This window comes from Crocodylus porosus, unplaced genomic scaffold (genome assembly GCF_001723895.1).
Source record: "Crocodylus porosus isolate Cpor-Errol unplaced genomic scaffold, CroPor_comp1, whole genome shotgun sequence".
In the NCBI taxonomy this organism is placed as follows: Eukaryota; Metazoa; Chordata; order Crocodylia; family Crocodylidae; genus Crocodylus; species Crocodylus porosus.
The window spans coordinates 1,118,529-1,138,623 of NW_017728924.1; the positions used below are offsets into that span (position 1 = coordinate 1,118,529).

The following is a 20,095-nucleotide window of genomic DNA, read 5'->3' on the forward strand; positions in this document are numbered from 1 at the left end:
TCCATCCGCCCCACCATCTCAGCGTTCACAAGCTGCACCCGGTACCTCGAAGTATATAGAAAAAAACATATAAAGCTGTGTCTAGGGCCAAATCTTCAAATCTACCCGAATCAATTCAGAGAAATTAATGGGTCTCCTGATTTCAATTCGGAGATTTGGCCACTGAATCAGGCTGAATCTCCTCCGAATCAAATCAGCAACTGGAGCTTTGCGCAGCCCTATTAGACATTCCTATATTTAAAAAATTGACATTATCAGGCAATTAAGTAGGCAATTAATGAATGATATCTCTTAACATCAGTATAAACGTAGTGTTGAATGCATGAGTACCTTCTGGTGATTTCTTGCCAGAAATTAAAAAGGGAAAATTTGCACAAGCTTTTTTATGCAGGATCTGTACTCCCTGAGAAATATCTGTGATCTTGGTTCTCCTTCTCTCTCTTGAGGAAGAAAAGATAGAAGTCAGCTTTTGCACATTTTGGGTGAGGAAAGAAAAATCTACCTGCTACAGGAGGCTCCTGCTGTGACCTCTTGGTGAATCAAACCTTTTGAGGGGCTTAATATTTTCCTGGCTCTGAATATTGCTGGTGGGAAGTTGTAACAAACAGTATTTGTTAAAACTTTAATTTATGGCCAAGTGCTTTGGAATTTATGGCATTCTTTGTTTGCTGTAAGACTTTAACCACTTTGCCCTTTAGTTAACCTGTTCAGCCATATGTTTAGCAAGATGTCTTTACTAGTAATGGACATACCATCTGCTCTCTCTAACAATTAAATTCTATTTTTACTCGATGCTAAAGACCTTGATGTATGGGACAACGGAGAGTGCCATTCAAACAAAGATGATCAAGGACTTGCCTCAAACTAATCAAAAAGGCAGTGAGGAATTGCAGGGGGAATTTCCTCATGAAATAAGCTGACGCTTCTTATGTTTGGAATGGGAAGTGAGTCTCTTACAAGAAGAAGAGACATGATTATGTAATCCTTCATGTCCAATAGACCCATAATTTAGTATTAAAGGAGTTTGCCCTGCATTCTTCCATCTCCGGGAAAGCTGAAGGTGAATTTTGCTTCTGCTTGGAGGCAAAAGCCTAGGTGGAGGGGGAAAAAATATATATTTATTTAATAGATTGATATCCCACCCTCCCCAAAAGAGGCTCAGGGAGGCTGACATGTTGCTGACCTGTTTGAAATTATGTGAACTAGTTAACTTCTACCAACTCTGAACTCTTTCCTACTCTTACACTTCTCCCTGACTATCCTCCAAAATCCTGGCATCTTCGTGTAGATGGTTTGAATTAGGCTTCTGGCCCAGTCGTCTTCTCCACAAGCTCAGAGGAAGTATGTAGATCGAGATTCACAGCTAATTCATTCCTCTACAAAAGAGATAAACAAATGCACCAATCTGGTGCCCGCAAACCCTGGGAAAGTCCAGAACTGATCTCAGCTTTGCAGGTTGGGTTGGATGCTAGCTTCTCTTGCTGTCCCTGTACTGTGTTTGCACCAGTACCTTCCTTAGCAAGGCCCCTGAAACATAGTCTCAGAGGAGTCCATACAACCTGGCTGCTTTATCTTCATATGCAGCACCGGCTTTGCCAGAATTCTTGTTGACTACCTGTTGAAGGCAATTGTAGCCAGGCTTTTCCATTGAGTTGACTGAGAGACCCTAATGTCAGGGGAAAACTTGGACTTAAAGTAGTTTCCGGAACCTGTGAAAAGGCCTATCATCTGTACTGCAGAGGAATTGAGTTACTATTTAATTTAAATATCAACAGTTGTGTATATATTTTGAGTTTAAAAGTAGATTTAGTTCATTACATAGGGCTGCATTGCTTAAAGGTGAAAGCTGCAGTGGACAGAGTCTCTTCCTGGAAGAGCATCAGGCTGTTCTTCTGCCTCTCCAACAGAATTTCTGCTTGGGGAAAGCGTGTCCCATCTTCAGGAGCCCTTCTTGTGGTGAGGTCAAAGGCCCTTTTATACCTCTCGTTATTCCCTATCACCAGCCAGTAGCCCTTGTGCTCACCTCTTCTGCTGAACTCAAATTCCCTCATTTTAGAGACTGCCGTCCATAGTCTGCTACCCTTCCGTGTTCTGGGAAGGGTCCTACGGGGCTCCGCCGTGCTTAACTGAGGTTAGCTCTCGCAGTGGCAGCCTCACGTTTGCACAGCTGCATACATTTCACAGCGTGATCACGTATTGTTTTTAAGCTGCTGTGTAAGTTGAAATACTTTGTAAAATGTGGATTTATATGAAGAAATATTAATCGGTGAATGGACACGGATCTGTACTCTATAGGGACTTCTTCCCCAGAGCTAAAAGATGGAACGAGCTCCAAACTTTAAATCTACGTTTAAAAGAAATGTACTTGTGGAGACGGATCTGGGTACTACTTTAGGGAAAAGACCTTGGTCGTGTCACATTTTGCTAGGCATATACCTTGCACATTAAACTATACTTTATTCTTGTTTTACACAAGAGTTAATCCATCTCCTCAAAATAATTAGCCAGAGACTTCAATGAACGCTTCCTCCATAGAAAGTTCTTTCTGCTATAAACAGATTTGAAACAAATTAGTGAAACAACAAAGGAAAGAGTCACAAGTGATTCTCGACAGATACTTAGATTCTTCTTTCTAATGTTTTTAATGGTGATGAATTTAACATGAACACTTACTTTAAAAGCTTTCCTTTGTAACATAAATGCTGCACTTGTTACATCTAAGCTGTCAAGACAAAAGCTAATATTTGTAAGTTGCTGAAAGAAACTTTGTCTTATGCTGTCTATGCCTGAAGATGAGCAACTTGCTGCTTGTTTGTTTCTTGAGAGGTGGCCTGCAAATCATGTTGCCACAAGAGCTACTCATTTCAAATGTCAGCTCATTCTTTTTGTATTTATTCTTTTCTGTATGAATAGAAATCATGGATGATTGCTCTACTAATTGCAATGGGAATGGAGAATGTATCTCAGGTCACTGCCACTGTTTCCCAGGATTCCTTGGTCCTGACTGTGCAAAAGGTAATCTTCTGTACATCGAGTCAAAGCACATGACAACTACTCTTGAAAGGAGCTGACCACCTATATTGGATGTCACGCTGATATCACAAGAGCCCTAAAGCCCTTTCTTCAGCCAGAGCAGAGACGGCACAGAAGCACACTGCAATTTTCTTCAACTGCAACCATTGTGCAGTTGGTGCTTTACCCTCATTCCTGCCCCCCTTCCCACCAAACACATATGCGCGCGCACACACACACACACACACACACACAAATACAAATATATGATTCCTAGGATCCGTTGTTTCTCCCATGCTTGCCTTTTCACTGGCCACCCTGTAATGGAAGGTCTCTGACTCTTAAGTAGCATGAGATCTAGTATTTAGTTTATTGTTGCTTAAAACTGACTAGGTAAATTGTCTGGCTTCAGGATAATAACAGGTGGCAAGCTACTACTTCTGTGGCATTATTATTGGGATTCGGAGTGAAAAGAAAAATCTAAAGAAATATAAAAATGGGAGTGGAAAGGGATTTTTTTTTTCTCCACAATCCTAAATTTCACCTGCTATTTTAAGGTTTCAGAGTTAGAGAAAGAGAGAATATTGGTTCACTACAAAAATTAAGAGTGAACTATCTGTATTTCATATAAATGGCTATGAGAATTGGATAAGGAGTTGAGTACCGTCAACATGTCACGCTGATATCACAAGAGCCCTAAAGCCCTTTCTTCACCCAGAGCAGAGACAGCACAGAAACACACTGCAATTTTCTTATTCATTGTCCAAGTATGTGTTTGGAGGTCCTCAAATCTATTTTACTCATCTCTCAACTCTAATCTTTACATTATAGTTTGAGGATGGGTTGTGTAATGGGTTGTACAAAGGCTTTCGTCCAGATTGTTAATGTACCTCCAAAGCAGTAGTGACCAAACCGTCAATAATCTTAAGGTCGTTCAGTGGTATAAAGGAAATAATATGATGATAATAATAAGGAAGAGATAATAATATCCCATTTTGGTTCACATTTAACAGGTTTTAACATCACAGAACCCATACCTTCAGTTATCGCTAGCATGTATCATTGTAAAAAGTCTTAGTAAAGAGACCACAGTAAGCATAGACGGAGGGACTGATCTTTGTCTCTACAGCTGTTCCTGTTAGGTCAGAGTTAAGGGATTAGTGGAGCACGGTGGGGAAGCTCGTACTCCTGTGAAACATGCTTGTTGACAGAGAGTTCGCATTCCATTTTTTGCTCTTTCATAAGCATTAAACTCTATTGCAAAAATGTAATATTATATACCAAATAATGATAGAAGTGTAACGGATGTTCATCTTTAGACTCGTGCCCCGTGCTGTGCAGTGGTAATGGGGAATATGAGAAAGGTCACTGTGTATGCCGGAACGGATGGAAAGGAGCAGAGTGTGATGTTCCAGAAGAGCAATGTATTGATCCGACCTGCTTTGGCCATGGTACTTGCATCATGGGAGTCTGCATCTGTGTCCCAGGATACAAAGGAGAAATTTGTGAAGAAGGTTTGTGTCAATTTTGCTGGTTTTTAAAGTTTTTGTATATTATTAATATTAAATATTTCATGCCGTTGATATTTTTGTTAGTGTTAAAGTTATTGGATATTATTTTTACACTGTTTAGTTATTGTAGTGGTCTACTGGCAACTCAGGATTTCTGGCTCAAGAAGGATCTCAGATCTCTCTTTCCTTGGGATGTCGGCTAACTCTTGGTAGCGAGGTCTTAGTGGCAGTAAGCTCTGCCCCTTTTTTCTTCCGTTTGATAGGCCTTATCCCCTCATCTTCTGAAGACACAGTGAGTCTGCTTGTCTTTGCTTCTACCACTCTTTCTGTAGCCAGGCTGGCTGTTTTCCTCACTCTCCCCAAAAGGACTTACTGATTTTCTTTCTGCCTCTGAATTGAAGGAGCAGACACACGATTAAAAAAAACCCCTCTAGATCACTCTAAGGACATGTCCAGATGAGCATGAACATTTTTTTCCCCGGGGACAAGTAGCAGCAGCACACCTTGTGCCTCTGCTACTCGTTCCCGGGGAACGCCCATGCCACACATACTCTGGCATGTGGCAGGTTAACCCGGGTGGGGTAGTTTAGGCTGGGGCAGGAGCTGTGCTGGCGTTCTGGAGGCTCCTGGGGCTGCAGCCACAGAAGGAAGCCTGGATGGCAGCTGGAGCGTGGCTCCTGACAGCCAGGTTACGGTTTTGAGCAGTACGTACTACCACCGCATGTGCCACCCCACTTTTTGGCATATGTTTTTTTTGACCCAAGGATCTCCTCGGGTCAACCCTCCCCTCCCCCCCCACCCTGCATGTGTGGCATGTGGCACCACAGAAGAGTCTGCAACAACATGTATTGCCCTCATTTGGACACAGCTTAAGTGTCTTAAATCCAGGATAAAGCTACCCAGAAAAAAACCTTTAGTAAAATAATGCACCTGCATAAATTCCACTGGTATAGAGGTCACCTCTCTGCTTCTGTCCCAGGGTAGTTTTTTGCTGTAAGAAAACAGGCTGTTATATCCTTTCCTGCCATGTAGCAGTCCAGGTAGATGTTACTATAGACCACACTTCATGAATGAGCGCAGCATAAAAACAAAGTATATGTCCTCTAGATGCTAAAATGAAATCACGTAAAACGTGGCTAATCAAAGAGGAGGAAATTGCACTTTCAACAAGTGGATCAACTTCTTATGGTTGTAACATTGAGCCATCCTTGTACTCACCTACTGCAGAAACCAAGTGCTATTTACTTGATACTATTAACATTCCTGAGATATCTCATCAATCACAGCAGAAGTCTTTCCCAGTGTTTAGCTCTGGAAAACAAAGTAATTCTTTCTGATCTTACTGGTTGGATGATTTTCACTCTCTCCATTATTCTGAAGCTAGAGACGGCATAGTTTGTTTCTCATGCTATAGTTCTTAAGTGTAAAGTATTTTTTGACTATGTACATAGAGGAAGTTTTCAGAGGGCACATCTGGACATGAAATTATTTTGACACAATAAACTGTGGCGCAGTTCGCCATGGAGTTGTTTGCTCCAAGGCACAGCATTTACAAGTGCACCTGGGACTGCAGAAACGTTGACCTGGGGCAGTGCAAGGGGCTCTGAGGGTCAGTCTGCTAGCCCAGCATTTCTCCTGCCTGGATCAGCGTGCTGCAGAGGGGCTGGCTGGGGTATCAGTGCAGGACTCCCCGGCAGGCAGCCCGCCCACACTAAAGCACCCTTGTGCCCTAGCCAGCCCCAGTCACCATCTACTAAAAATTTCACTAACATCTATTTTTAGGTACCCTTTCAACAGTAGCAGCTGCAAAACTATAAAAAGGGTCTCTCCGTTTTTTCTAGTGCAGAACATTCATTTTCCCAAGTTCATAACTTAATCACTAAAAATGTACTCCAGAAAAATTGGGGAGATAGAAATAAACTTTGAATCCACTGCTCAAGGATTTCAATTCCAAGGCATGATTGCTCAAGAAACAGTCCCCGGCCTTTGTCACCGTGGTGAAAATGCTGTGTGCAAAGTGTTTTGCAAAGTGTCAGGTTCTGGTGGGGAGAGCGGGTTGTTTAATTAAATTTTAAGGTAAATGAACCCAACTGTTCTTGAGCAATACAAGATGGAGAAAGTTTAGAAGCTGTGTAGACTTGGTTGACACAGTCATTCAAAAATGACTTTTAGAAAAGAAGAGACCGCTCTCTTACAGAAATAACCCTTGGGATGGTCTCATGTCTTTCCAGAAGCTGTTGCGGCACATTCATAATAATTATTTTTCAAAGAACTATAATTATGGCTAATTTTAAATCAAGCTAAAGGGTATAATCCCATACCAGTTTACAAGATCAGCCATCCATCTCCTATGTGTGAAATGAATACATGTTTGAGAGAGGCCCTGACTGCTGATGTGTGTCAGTGAGGCCTGGTGCCCTGTGGCCTGTTAGAGGAATGGTGTATTTTTGAGGATCGTCTAAGGACTTGAGCCTGTGAGGACACCTTGCACTTACAAAGCACAGTGAAATCAGTGGCAGCATTTAGCACCTTGTAGGAAGAGCTTGACACATCCCAAGAGCAGCTGGTAAAGTTTAATCCTGTTTTAACTATTTCAGTGCAGAGGACTGTCGCTGCCAAAATACTTTGGTTCTACCACAGAAGGAAGTGAGGATGCTGCAAGTTAGCTCATAAGATCTGTAGCCTCTGATTTCTTCAGCATACAGCTCTGCAGGCCCTTCTGCCTCTCCAGAGCAAGAAGCGGTCAGAGGATTTGTTGCTAAAAGATGCTTCTACGCTTTCCCCTGAAATGGAGAGCAAGGCCACTTGTACATGTGATGGGGCTTTAGTCCCCTAAATTGAAACCGTGGGTTTTTAATTGAGATGATTAAAAACACACCATTCAATTTAGGAGTTTCTGTCACTGTTACGGTGAGGGGCCCGATCCTTTCCCCAACCCGTGGAGCCTGCCATCCTCTCCCGCATCCAAGGAGCGAGGTGCTGGCACACCGAGAGACACCTGAGCTGCGGGGGACCCCAGTCCTTCCCTCCGTGGTGGTGGCACCCCCTGGGGCCGCCTGGGTGGGCTGCTAGCGGGCGGGTGCCACCACGTGGGGCCCGCTGGCAGCTCACCCCCCAGTCACGCAAAGGTGGGCGGGCTCAGGGAAGAGTTGAATCGGGCTGGTCCTGCCTGTGAGGTGCGGCGGCACCTGTGCAGCTAGCACCCCACCCGGGTGGCCCCAGGGAGCACCACCGCAACGGAGGAAAGGACTGGGCTCCCCCCTAGCTCAGGGACTGCGCAATTCAATGGCAGCTCATGCAGTCAGGCTCCTCTGGGGGGGGGAGTGGAGATGGGCCTGATCCTCCCCGCCCCCCCAGAGCCTGCCCACTTCTTCTACGGCTGGGGGGCAAGCTGCCGGTGGGCCCTGAGCTGGGGGGGGCAGGGGGCAACCTTTCCCTGCACGGTGGTGGTGCTCCCTGGGGCCACCCAGGTGGGCGGCTAGCAGGCAGGTGCTGCCCCAGCTCACAGGCAGCACCCAGCCTAATCCAACTGGTCGCTGAGCCCCAGCTGGAGCAGCACCCGCCTGCTAGCACCCCACCCAGGTGGCCCTGGGGGACATCACTGCTGTGGAAGGGAAAACCGGAGCCCTCTGCAGCTCGGGGGCCATTCGGCCCACTGGCAGCTCACCCCCGACCACAGGAGATGCAGGCAGGCGCCGCAGAAAAAGAAATTTTTAAAGAAAAATTGGGAGCCGGGCCACTTGCTGCCTCTCCCCAGCGGAGGGAGAGCAAGCCGTCAAAGGCTGCAACATTACAAATAGCTACATTGCAAACTAAGCTACAGGTGGATGTAGCAACATAGCTAACTCACTGAAGTCATTAAAACCCCTTGCGTGTGTACAGCATGAGACAATTAAACTGCAAAACTGGCCAATTTTCGTCATGTGTTCAAGTGTCCCAAAGGGTTAGAGGTTACTGAGATGGCTGCCCTGACCAGGTTTTCCCTCCAACTCCAGGAGCTGGATTGTAAGTGAAGTTTCCTTCTTCCTCCTTCCTTGCAGAGTTCCTCATCAGTCAGCTGAAGTTACTCTTGCTGGGTCTGTGAAGCAGTCAAGCTAAGGGGCTTGATGAAAAGCTTGCTTGATAAAGAAGTGCTGGGTTTATACAAAAGACTATAAAGACTCCACAGGCATAACTAACACCTGATTTAAACTTATTCAACAGAGCTTGCTGAATTCTGTACTTAGTCCAAATTGAGAACAAATTTAGCTCTTTTGTCTGTTTGCAAATTGTTCATCAGCAGATTATGACTTTTACGAATCCGTTCATTATCTGCAGTTGCCCAGCGTACGCCTTCTATGAGCATATAAGCTGTTTAAAATGAATATTCAGTCAAGGATTCACTACTCAAGGCTGGTGAGGAGCCACATGATTTTGTTTCTGGTACTAGATTCCTGGCTAGAGAGCTCAAATTAACTTGCATACAAATAATTGTAAGCATAATTTTTTCCTTTCCAAGAGCAAACAGAAATGTTGCACACATGCCCGAGTAGAAACACAATGCAGAATTTCTGAAACAGCAGTTAAGATCTCTCCTTATTCGTTGCCTAGTTCTCATACTGAAATACAAGTCAGTGTATCAGGGAAATAATCTGCTTTTTTAAAAATACGTAAAAAACTGAACATGACAAGTGGAGCCATAATGATTTCTAATGGCCCCTATTACTGCATGCAGATTTACGCTGGCTTCTTCATTTAGACATTTTTCTGCATGGTTGTGGTTACAACTTAGGCGAAATGTAGATAAAAGCTGGTTTTGGTCATATGCATGCATTGTGGTGCTTCAATATCACAGAAGATTCATTGAAGTTCATAGCCTTGTGTTGCATACGTAGAGCAGGGCAGCAGTGCAAACAGTCAGTGTTTTAATAGGCTAAAGGAGAAGTGGCATCTTTAGCCTTTAACTTTCCACATTTTCAAGATAATGGGCCTGAGAAAAAACCACTAAAAAGAACAGAATAATGTATGAAGGTGAGCAAAGTTCCTGGATAGGGCCTTCACAGTACTTTCACATGACCTATCTTCCTTCCCTCTCCACCCACCCCCCCCATCCTGTGCTTCTTAATATTTCTTCAGCTTGAACAAAGTATTTGCACAGAGCTATTTTACTGCCTTATTAAAATTGAACCCATTAAGCTGTATATGATTAGAAAATCAAGGTAGATGTGTCACTTTTATGTGTCAAAAATTGTTTTTTTCATTCCAGAGGACTGCTTAGATCCTATGTGCTCTGGCCATGGCGTCTGTGTTCAAGGGGAATGTCACTGCTCCACGGGCTGGGGAGGAGTAAACTGTGAGACATCTCTTCCTGTGTGTCAAGAGCAGTGCTCAGGTCACGGGACTTTCCTCTTGGATACTGGAGTGTGTAGCTGTGAGCCACAGTGGACAGGTCCAGACTGCTCAACAGGTATGGCTCGGGTTTTTCTTAATAAAGCCTATCAAATTCTTGTGCTTTCAGGTCAGTTTCTGTTAAGAAATAATTATGTTACACCACTCTTAATAAGAACTGACGTAGCAAATAAGATGGAGACAGCATAGTGGTTCAATGGGATATGAATATAAGATGAGCTTGGGACTCCTGGTTTGTTTTTTTTCTATGACAAGTCTGCTGATTACGCTGCTACATGCCAACCAAAGTGCTACCTGTGCTGAAGTCTGACTGCCTCCTAATTTCAATTCCAAATTAAACGTGCTCAGCATCTCTCGGGATCTCCATAGCTTCTTGCAGGATCAGACCTACAGTGCACGATGGTAGACTGCAGTAGTGAAAGATACTCAGAAAATAGCAGCTGTTCTGAGGTCACTAGAAGAACACAACCTAAGTCCAGGAACTTACAGATAAGAGGAGCCTTTGCCTAAAGAAATGTGAAGAAAGAATTGACTTCCCATTCTAAAACATGAAGTTAAACATTCATTTCTTACTAGGACCATCCAGGTTTAGTCCTACTGTATTTGTTCAAGTGTAGAGATGATCTCATTATATACTTTGTACATTTACATTCAGTTGTCTTGAACTGAAAACACTCAGACATTTTATGCCTGAATAGACCGTGTAATTTTCAAGGCGTGTGCCGTTGCCTTTTTGAGAAGAAAGTTCACAACTTATAAAGCTCAGTTGATGGTTAACGTCTTAGCTGTCCTCTCAAATTACAATGCAAAATAGATCCAAGTGAGAGGTTGATTGAATTCCATAAAGTACAACTAATGGTCCAGGCCTGAAATGTTCTGAGTAGCTGTAGACCCTCCAATTCCATAGGTGCGTTGGAGCTGAGCGTGCCCTTTAGTGCACAGTTAATATTAATGCTACTTATGTACAGGTGCAGATGGGAAAAGGTCTTACTAATATACAGGTGCAGATGGGAGAAGATCTCTTTGTTTACCATGTACGTTTCCCCGGCTAAGAGCAAAGCATTGTAGGCATTTGCTTAAGCCCTACTGAAGTCATTAACATTAAGCGTCTGTTGAGTTGGTCTCTGCTGAGTTGGAACCATTGCGTCGAAATAGTGGAGATATTTATACATATGTATATTTACACTGTACTGTCAGTAATGCTGAATGTTTAGCAAATGGTCATTTCAAAGATCATTCATCACCGTCATCATTCACTGTGGGCCATGGGATTTCATCTCATTATGAGACTGTTGAATATGATACTTCCTTTGATAAGAGTTCCCCTTATCAGCTTTGAACAACCAACGTGAAAACCCTAGTGTCTGCAGTTTTATCATGTGTTTCATTACATGTTGAAAAGGTTCCCTAAAGGATGGTAATATACTAGCATATCCATTAATAAAACAGATAGGGAAGGTGTTGTATGTGTACTAAATTTGCTTCCCATAAAATATGCAGAAGAACACTGTTGCAGTAATGGACTTGCCATAGCCCCAATACCAAGAAGCTCCAAAAGGGCTGTTAAAGTTTGTCTCTTGCATGCTAATTATGAGAATGTCGTTAAATACAGAATACGGTGGGTGACTAAAGAAGGCACTGTGCTGAAGGTCTTGATTTTATATTTTTTGTCAGGCTTTCAAAGTTCCTTCAATGTGTTTTTTGCAAGAAAGTATACTTTTTTTCTTGCTTCTATCAACCAAAGAAAAACAACTTCCCCTCTCAACTGTCTCTGTACTTGCCAAGAAAGCGGCCTTTTACAACCACCCACATGAATCTCCCTTTATAGCTGGATATTACAGATCTCTCCTTTTAGATGCATTTCTCTTTATAGCTATTAAACCAGAACCAGGATTGTTGTGACAATACAATGAGTATTAGACTGAAGTATAGACATCAGTGGAAGAGACTTTCTTCCTAAGGTCAATGGCTATTGCATGTACTGGAAGCAAAGTTTGATTTTAGTGAGAGAGAAAAACATCAGAAGAGGAAGTCAACAGGGTCAGAGTAAGGGAGCCTCCATATGCGGGTTGAGAAAAACACGAATTTCTTTTAGAACAACTGGGATGAAAAAGGTAAACCAGATACCACTCATCTAGACTCAGGAAGCAGTGAACAACTTGTAGCTGATAGACCAGAAGTCAATCAGGCTACTTCAGACATTTTTATTTTTTCTTAGCATCTCTTTATATCTGAAGTCAGAGAAGCAAATAAATCTCTATTCACTATTAGGTAAATTAGATTTCTGTATTGACTACAGGAATATGGGACCTGCAGTGACCTAGCTTACCAGTTTCTGTATTTCATAGAAAAGGCGAAACATTTCCGAAGTTTTTGATTTTCATACTCTTCTTTGAAAAAGGAAATTAGAACCTCTTATACCATACCAGGCAGCAATGGAAAAGGTGCGCTGAGACATTTGACTAGGTGGATCTCTGTTCCATCAGCAAGAGGACTCGACTACCTCTTCAGATCACAGCTGACTACTCTGAGCCTTGCAAAGATCCATGAGTGTGGGGTCACTGGCAGACAGGCATTGTCTCTCTTCAAGCCTTAAGACACTTCAATAAAAGAGCGAATACCAAACTCTCCCTTTAGGGGACATGGAAGCAGGGGATCAGCATCACAGTTACTGTAATCCCTAATGAACAGTGAAGTTTGGAGCTAAGATTTGAGGTCTTCTGAAATACCGCATACATTTTAAGGCAGGAGGAGCCATTATGACTAACTAGTTTGACCTCCTGTATAACAAAGGGCAAAGACTGTCACTCAGACACCAAGCCCATAATTTCTTCAAGCCCATAATTTATAGCTGAGGTTTTAGAATGAAGTCAGTTTTTACTTAGATTTGACTTATGACACTAGCATCACCAGGAGAAATACCCAAAGTCACCTCTCTAATGCAGGCAGACTTAAAACTTGTAGTCCGAATGGGGGTCTTACTTCAAGCTTCCTTCTGGTCTGAGAGAGAATCTCCTAACTTATAGGGGAGAACATAACTTGAGCTGTAGCACCTGTCTGCTTGGAGGGAAAACTTGGTAAGTGCTTCCAATATATTTTATAAAAACAAGAATGACCAAACCAAATATACTCCCACACTTAAAAACAAACCTACAAAAACTCCAGAGCTGTGATATTTTTGGTCTCGCCTCTTCCATTTTTGCCGATTCATAAAAATAACTTTCTGTAAAGAGAAGCAATTCTTTCCCTAATCAACATACTTCTGCTTATTGATTTATATAGAAATGCTGCACTCAGTGTTTACATGAGTAGAGTGCCTTCTAATTCTTTCTTCTTTGGTTAGATCTTTTAGAAGCAGGAGTGTGCTATTGCTATTACTTCATCAAAAAGCTGCATAAAGAGTATCCTAAAACTGTTGGCTTAAGCATTCAGAAGTCAAGAAAAGGCAAAAATTAAGATCATGCATGCCCTCTTCACTCTTTCACCTTATGTGTTTCATAGTGGTTGCAGAGAAAGCAGTGTTCCTTTTATCTTCAGTAGGAAAAATGTTAATGTTAATGTGCATGGATCCGGTGTTAGGGAAAATGAATCCATGGGATAATATAAACATTGGACTCTGACATGATTGAATGGATGGGGTTTTAGGAAGAATATGGTAATAAAGGGAAACCTATATATTTATACATTGCGGAGAGGTGTAGATGAAACGGGGGCCCTAAATTGAAGCGGTGGGTTTTAAAAAACACCGCTTCAATTTAGGATGGATTAAACCCCTGCTGACTTACCTGCCTCTCTGGCAGGGAGGGGAGGCCGAGCTGCTGGTGGGCAGGCAGAGCAGTCCCTGGGCTATGGGAGGGCCCAGTGCTTCCCTCCGCAGCAGGTGTGGCCCCCCCGCAGGCAGCACTCACCCGCAGGCGCCCGGCTTGGGCGGTCCCGAGGGGCACCACAGCTGTAGAGGGAAGCACCGGGCCCCTGCACAGCTCAGGCAGGCAGGCTCCAGGGAAGGGGAGGAAGATTATGCTTTCTGCTTTTCTTGGGTGGAGCTGCTCTCCCGGGCTGCTGCCAGGCTGCCTGCAGGGCTCCCTGCAGAGCCACGGACCTGCACAGAGCCCGGTGCTTCGCACTGTGATGGTAGGGGCAGCAAACTGAAACTCCTCGGAGGAGTTTTAGTTTACTGCACTCCAAGTCATTTAAGGCGCATTGTGCCGCCAAATTTCCTACAGCGGCTGGAATTAATGTGCAATACGCCACCGAGGCATGCAAACACCGACACCATTAAAGTGGTGCAAGAGCGTTTCGCCCACTATAAAGTGTCGTGCACGCACACTCCTCGTCTCATCTGCACATGGCAGATTTCAGAATTCACTGGGGTAAAGCACCGAATGGTCTAAGAAAGGGCTCAGCAACTTTCAGCGCAGAGGCTGAATCTGGCCCTCAAAGGGACTGAACCTGGCCCGCAAAGGTTAGTGCTGGTCTGCATTTTATTAAACATACACCAATCTCCAGCTGTTTGATCCATTCTGTGTTTTGCCATGGGCCATTTCAGCCTGCCGTGGAGGACTGCTTTCCCGGCCTTTGCTCACCTGCGTTGGAGAGGCCAGAGGGGAACTGTGACCCGTGGTAAGATTACTGACCTGTGGTCTAAGAGACCGTCAGTTGAAAGAGGGAAAGGCTTCGAACCCTCCTAACCGTGTTAGATATTGGTGAAGCCTGCACAACACCTCTGCTTTCAGAAGCTTTCTGCACCGTATCACTCAGATCTCTGCAGGAAGCAAAGAGTCCACGTCCTTGGATCAGCAGTTGAACACCTCAGGTTGGCTTCTCCTATTCAAGGGGCTTTTTTTTTTTTTTAAGAGCTTTTCTTTCAGCATCAGCCTTTTGTTCTTTGTCCCACTTTCCCTGTGATTGCTCCTCTTTCCATAAGAGTAAATGCTTTAGAGTAACGCCGAACCAGGTGGTAGAAAAACTTTGTTTTTCATTTCAGTACATTTTATTTTTAATGGTAGATGCCGAATAACATGATTGTATTATAGCGCAAATGTCAACAGCTAATCTTGTAATCAAACCGTGTAGGTGATGGGCATGTATTCCTAAGAGCAGTGGGTTGCTCCACAGAGAGGATTTTCTTCTTTTTTTTTTTTTCCCCCTCCATTCCTTTCAAACTATCATGATAAGTCTTTGCCTGGGTTAAAACCTTATATTATCCAAAGCAGGTGAAAGGTTATTTTACCTTATAAACATATTATGAAAACTGATTGCTGAAAGAAATAGAATAAACAGAATAGAGTAAGAAAAAGGCATGACTTGAGCTTGTTTTTACAGAGGGGAAAAAAGGTTGATTAAGAGTCAACAAGACTTATGGTGAAGTCACAGAATTGTCATAGCAACAGAACGGAGAGTGTTTAAGATGAAAAGTGCCTATATATGGACAAATAAAAATCTGTGGCTATTTTTATTAAACTAAAAGTTGCCAGTGGTTTTGGATGTTACCTTTCTGGTGACCTCCTGGGAAGTTACTATGAGAAGGACAGCAGAGAAGCAGCAGGATATTGAGTAGCATCACCCTTAGGGTTATTTCTAGCACATGCTCAAAGATGTAGCGTGGTGAGGAAGCTCTTCCCAGATGTTGGACGATCATGTGATGAGATCTGATGCTAAGAAGGAATCAGAAAAAAAATCACCTCTCTGGCTTCATGTCCTGAGCATCTCCTGAGATGGGAAACTCCTGGGTCCTCCTAACAATTGCCCGTACCTTTTTATTCCTCACTCTCCTTTTTTTTGCTTTTTGCCTAATAAGAGTTCAGATGAAATAGGACAAAGCTAATCTTGCAGTATTTTACTGTGACCAGTTCTGTAAGATAAAAAGCCAAGCAGAGCAGGCCAGCCTTTGATACATGACCTGCTACAGTCTTGACGCATGTAATTAAAAACACGAACACTTTTCATTAGAAAACGTTGATTCTGGAACTGTTGACAGAATCATGGCAGGTTCAGTGAAGGTTTTATCTCAGAACTATAATAGGATTTCTGATCAAAACACGAGAATCACAGACTACGACACTGGCTTTGGCAAGATGCTAGTTATGAGCCCACTGTTATCAAGATTGCTTCCAGAGGTGATTTCCATACCAGACAAGCACACAATACCAAAAACTGGTAATTACCCTACAATTTTGCTGTTCAAAACGTCTTACATTTCTTCGCAACTGCTGGATTGCACCTTCTCCCCAGGGACAGACACAAATGCTTCTCCTCTACTTTCTGAAAATGATGCTGGAATCCTATTAAGTTGATATGGTATGCTATCCTGTCCGAAGTGGCCCAATTAGGGGATATCATTTTGGGTTTCTCTGCAGGGATTCCCCCTTAGGTAGATATTGGAAGAATGTTGGATCGGGCAACCTAGTAACTTCATTACCAAGAAGCCCAAAGTCAGCAACAAGGAGGCTGGGGATAGCAGATGGGGGGGAAAGACATCCCCTCTTGCCACCAAAATAATTGCCTTCTGCTAAGTAAGTGCTTATCTTAAAGGCTTTCAGCTTTTAACACTGGAAATCTGAATTCATGATCATTGCCAGATGCCAAAGGCCTGTTTTGCTCCTTTCCACCAGTTCATCCAAGATCAGAAGAGACAAAGGAAAACTCATTCTTGTAGCTCCCTGCTGGACAAGATACCTTTTGCTAAGAGACCTACTACAGGTGTCTACTCAGCCCCTGTTCTGTTCAGGCTGTCCAGTCTGGATCCAGATGATCCATCCAGACCTGAAGCTGCTGCACTTGGAGGCCTGGCGGTTGGCTTGTTAGTGCCTCAGGTAGTGGCTGCTTCCTGTGAGTTTAGAAGTCTTGATATAGAGCAGGAAAGCATATATTGGATTAATGTATTTTTCAAAATGGGAAAGGATTTTCAATAGAGGCAGCCCTAGTTTAGAACTAGTTTAGTTATTAATACTACAGATTCTTAACTATTTACCATTAAAGCACAATGACCTTGTATAATCAGTTCTATAATGTCCACCCCAGAAATGTATCCACTTGTCATTCCCCTGTACAGGCACATTTAGTCTTTTTTTTTAAGCCCACAATACAGAAAAGACTTGTTCACGCACAGCGAGAACTTATTCTTGCCTGAGATTTCGCTACTGGCTCAGGGAAATCTCTATTCCACTCCTCTCAAAGTTTCATACATAACTTCCTCTAGAGATTGTCATCATTGTCTTATTCATCCAGGAGGGTGAATAAGCTTCAGACTCTTGTAACTTCACCCTGTTATATAATAATACGTGTCACAGGTTAATTCTGGAGTCTCACCTGAACTCCTGTTCGGTGGTGGTCTCAGACCTTAATCTAAACCAATCCATCAGTGTCATCTTCCTGAAACCACACAGTGCACCGGTAGAAGAGAAATGTTACACCAAATTTATCTACGACTTGCGTTAGTATATAGTCAGGGCCAAACCATTCAGATTGTCTCTTTCTAGCCATAGCCAGGCATTTTAAAGGTCCAGCTCTTTCTTTATACAGACAATACTGAAATGCGTAACACAGTGTATCTTGCTGTTACTACCTGGCCTATGTATCTCTTCCTTAGAATATCAAGACTCATGCCACTAGGTCTTAAGCAAAATACTTGATTTCGATTTCTTTCTTCATTTGGTTGCTATTTCAGTGGAAAGCTGTCACAACTGTTTTAGCAAGGCTGAGCTGGAGGCACCATTTATGGAAGTGATCAGCAAGGGTGTTCGTGTCTGATGTCAAGGTGGATTCAGTAGCTTTCCGTTGCTTGCTTGATTTGGTGAGAGCCAAGCCGTTGGCATAGCCATGCTTCTTGGACTGGGTGTCAGGCAGGTCAACATTGTACACATTAAAAAGCAATGGAGAGAGTACTGAGCCTTGTGGGATGCCATTCTTGAGACTTCCAGAGTGGCTTTCCTGTCCATCAGTGGTCCTGAGAGTGAAACTGTGGTTCTGAAGCACGAGCTTATGATAATTTTGTCAGGTATCTTTTGGAGGAACTTGTAGGAGAGGCCATGGAGCCCAACAGTGTTGTATGCGGCAGGGAGGCCCACCAGGACAGCACCAACCTTTTCCCCAGCCCCAAAGCTCTCTTCAGTGTCTTCACTGTTGCCCTTCTGCATCTGAAACCAGCCTACTTCTTAGGCAGCTGTGAATCAATTATGGGGTAGACTCAGGCATAAATAAGGTGTTCCAGTAGCTTGTATGGGATGCACAGAAGGAAGATTGCTCTATAGCTCTTTGCATTTTTCTTGGGCTTGTTAGGCTTTAGGACCACAAGAGCTGTGGCCTTTCTCCAGATGCAAGGGATCGTGTTATATTTGATGCAGTTGGAGATAAGCTCATGAAGCCAAATGACCATCATCTCCCCAGAGTTATGAAGAAATTCAGCATGTATGGCATCAGGCTATGGTGATTTGTTGGTCTTTAAGAGCTTAAGGGCTGCCTTCATTTCCTCAGTACTGAATTCTCCTCGTGGGTGTGCATTGGGACCATGAGTTTTCCATAGCTGTCTGACTCCTGCCTTTATCTGCCTAGTGAATTCCTTGTCAGGTTTGATGTAGTGGCCATTATGCATAAGTTGAGCTGCAAAGGCATCAGCTTTGACTTCATATTTACTCGCACTTTGGGTTTTTTTCCTGTGAGCTGGTTTATCTTCTGCCAAGCCTTCCAGCTGGAGTGTGAGAAGTTAATTGGCAACTGTATACTTGAACATGGTTACCTATCTAGGAGTCCAATTGAACTGGACCCTTACCTACTGCCAGCATCCGGAAGGTCTCCAGGATAAGGTTAATAGCCAAGAAGCTCTCATCCATCACCTTGCTGGCACTACCTGGGGTGCAAGTTTCCAAACGTTTTGCACCTTCGCTTTGGCACTTGCATATACTCCTGCTAAGGACTGTGCACCAGTATGAGGCTGGAACACACACCAAGCTAGTGGGCTCCAGCCTTGCCAGCATCATGAGGACTATCACTGGGTGCCTTATACCAACTCCAGTTTATTGGTTTCCAGTCCTCTCAGGCATGCCACCCCCTGACATCTGGAGACAAGCTGCCACCCTGGCCCTAGGCCTCACAGTCCAAGATCTGGACCGTTCTCTGAACTCCAGCTTAGTAGCTGCAATCCAGAAAACCAACTATCACCTGAAGTCTTGGAGTCTGTTGTCCACTCAGGCCAATAAGCTCATTGAATCTGCAGATGGCTTGTTACCCACAGGACGGGACTCCTATCAGTGGAGCAGGCAAAACGCTGCACAAGATTTGCAGCTAAAAAATGTTATTCCCAACAGCAGCTTCTACCCCTCAGGATGGCACCTGCCCTACAGGGTCTGGACTGCTCTTAACCATCTCACAATGGGCACTGGATGGTTGAAGGCGAGCATGCGTTCTTGGGGCCTCTCCAGTGACACTGTTTGCAGCTGTGGTGCCCAAGCTCAGACAGCCGACCGCATCATCTGTGAATGCTCGCATGGCTCTCTTCTGGGCACCCAGAGTCTTTTTTACATTGACCATTCTTCCTGTCGCTGGCTTTCTGGCCCTTACGCTTCCAGCATGAGTGTGGCAACACTCGCTTCATCAGTAGCAGGAAAATGCTTCAGTATCCGGAAACTGCAAGGCAGCAACACAAAGAAACCTGTTGACCTTTGCCTTAGCTGTTATTTCAAATGTCAGGTTCAGGAGTGCGGTATTACATTGACTACAGCTCCTGCAGGGGAGCTGAAATTCTGTATTTGCACTTTCCTGAGAGGAGGCTTCTTACCAGCCACCTACAGTGGGATCCACAATGCAGAAAGAAAGAACAGTTATTCACCTTACAGTGACTGGCTTTTCAAGATGATGTAGGCTAGGTCTTTCTCCCAGTTTTCAGAGTCTGTGGTCATCTCAGACTTCATAGCTCAAGGGAAGTCGGGGAAAATTATGACTGCTCTGCCTCTCTTGACCTCTCCTGGGAGTATGAGGCGATACTATGCATATGCTCAACCCCATAGAGCCTGAAATGCACACGCTACAGCATCTCGGAGAAGCACAGTGTTTGTAGGGTGAATAACTGTTTTTGATAGAACCCAATGACCTTGAAAAACACCTGATTTCCTGATGTAAAACAATGAAAATTAAAACCCTGTGACATTACTCAGCGTATAAATTTGAGTGTTTTATCCCCCTGATTTCCT

General features: G+C 43.7%; 1 protein-coding gene across 2 annotated transcripts in view; it reads left to right on the top strand.

The window, feature by feature from the left end:
* The window catches only part of TENM1 (teneurin transmembrane protein 1), a 503,051-nt gene that overhangs the window by 327,541 nt on the left and 155,415 nt on the right, over positions 1 to 20,095 (top strand). For both annotated transcript variants that reach the window (XM_019540172.1, XM_019540173.1), the window contains 3 exons: positions 2,914 to 3,015; positions 4,332 to 4,526; positions 9,769 to 9,969. In XM_019540172.1, coding sequence (XP_019395717.1) covers positions 2,914 to 3,015; positions 4,332 to 4,526; positions 9,769 to 9,969 — 498 coding nt within the window. The remainder of the gene's footprint in view (positions 1 to 2,913; positions 3,016 to 4,331; positions 4,527 to 9,768; positions 9,970 to 20,095) is intronic.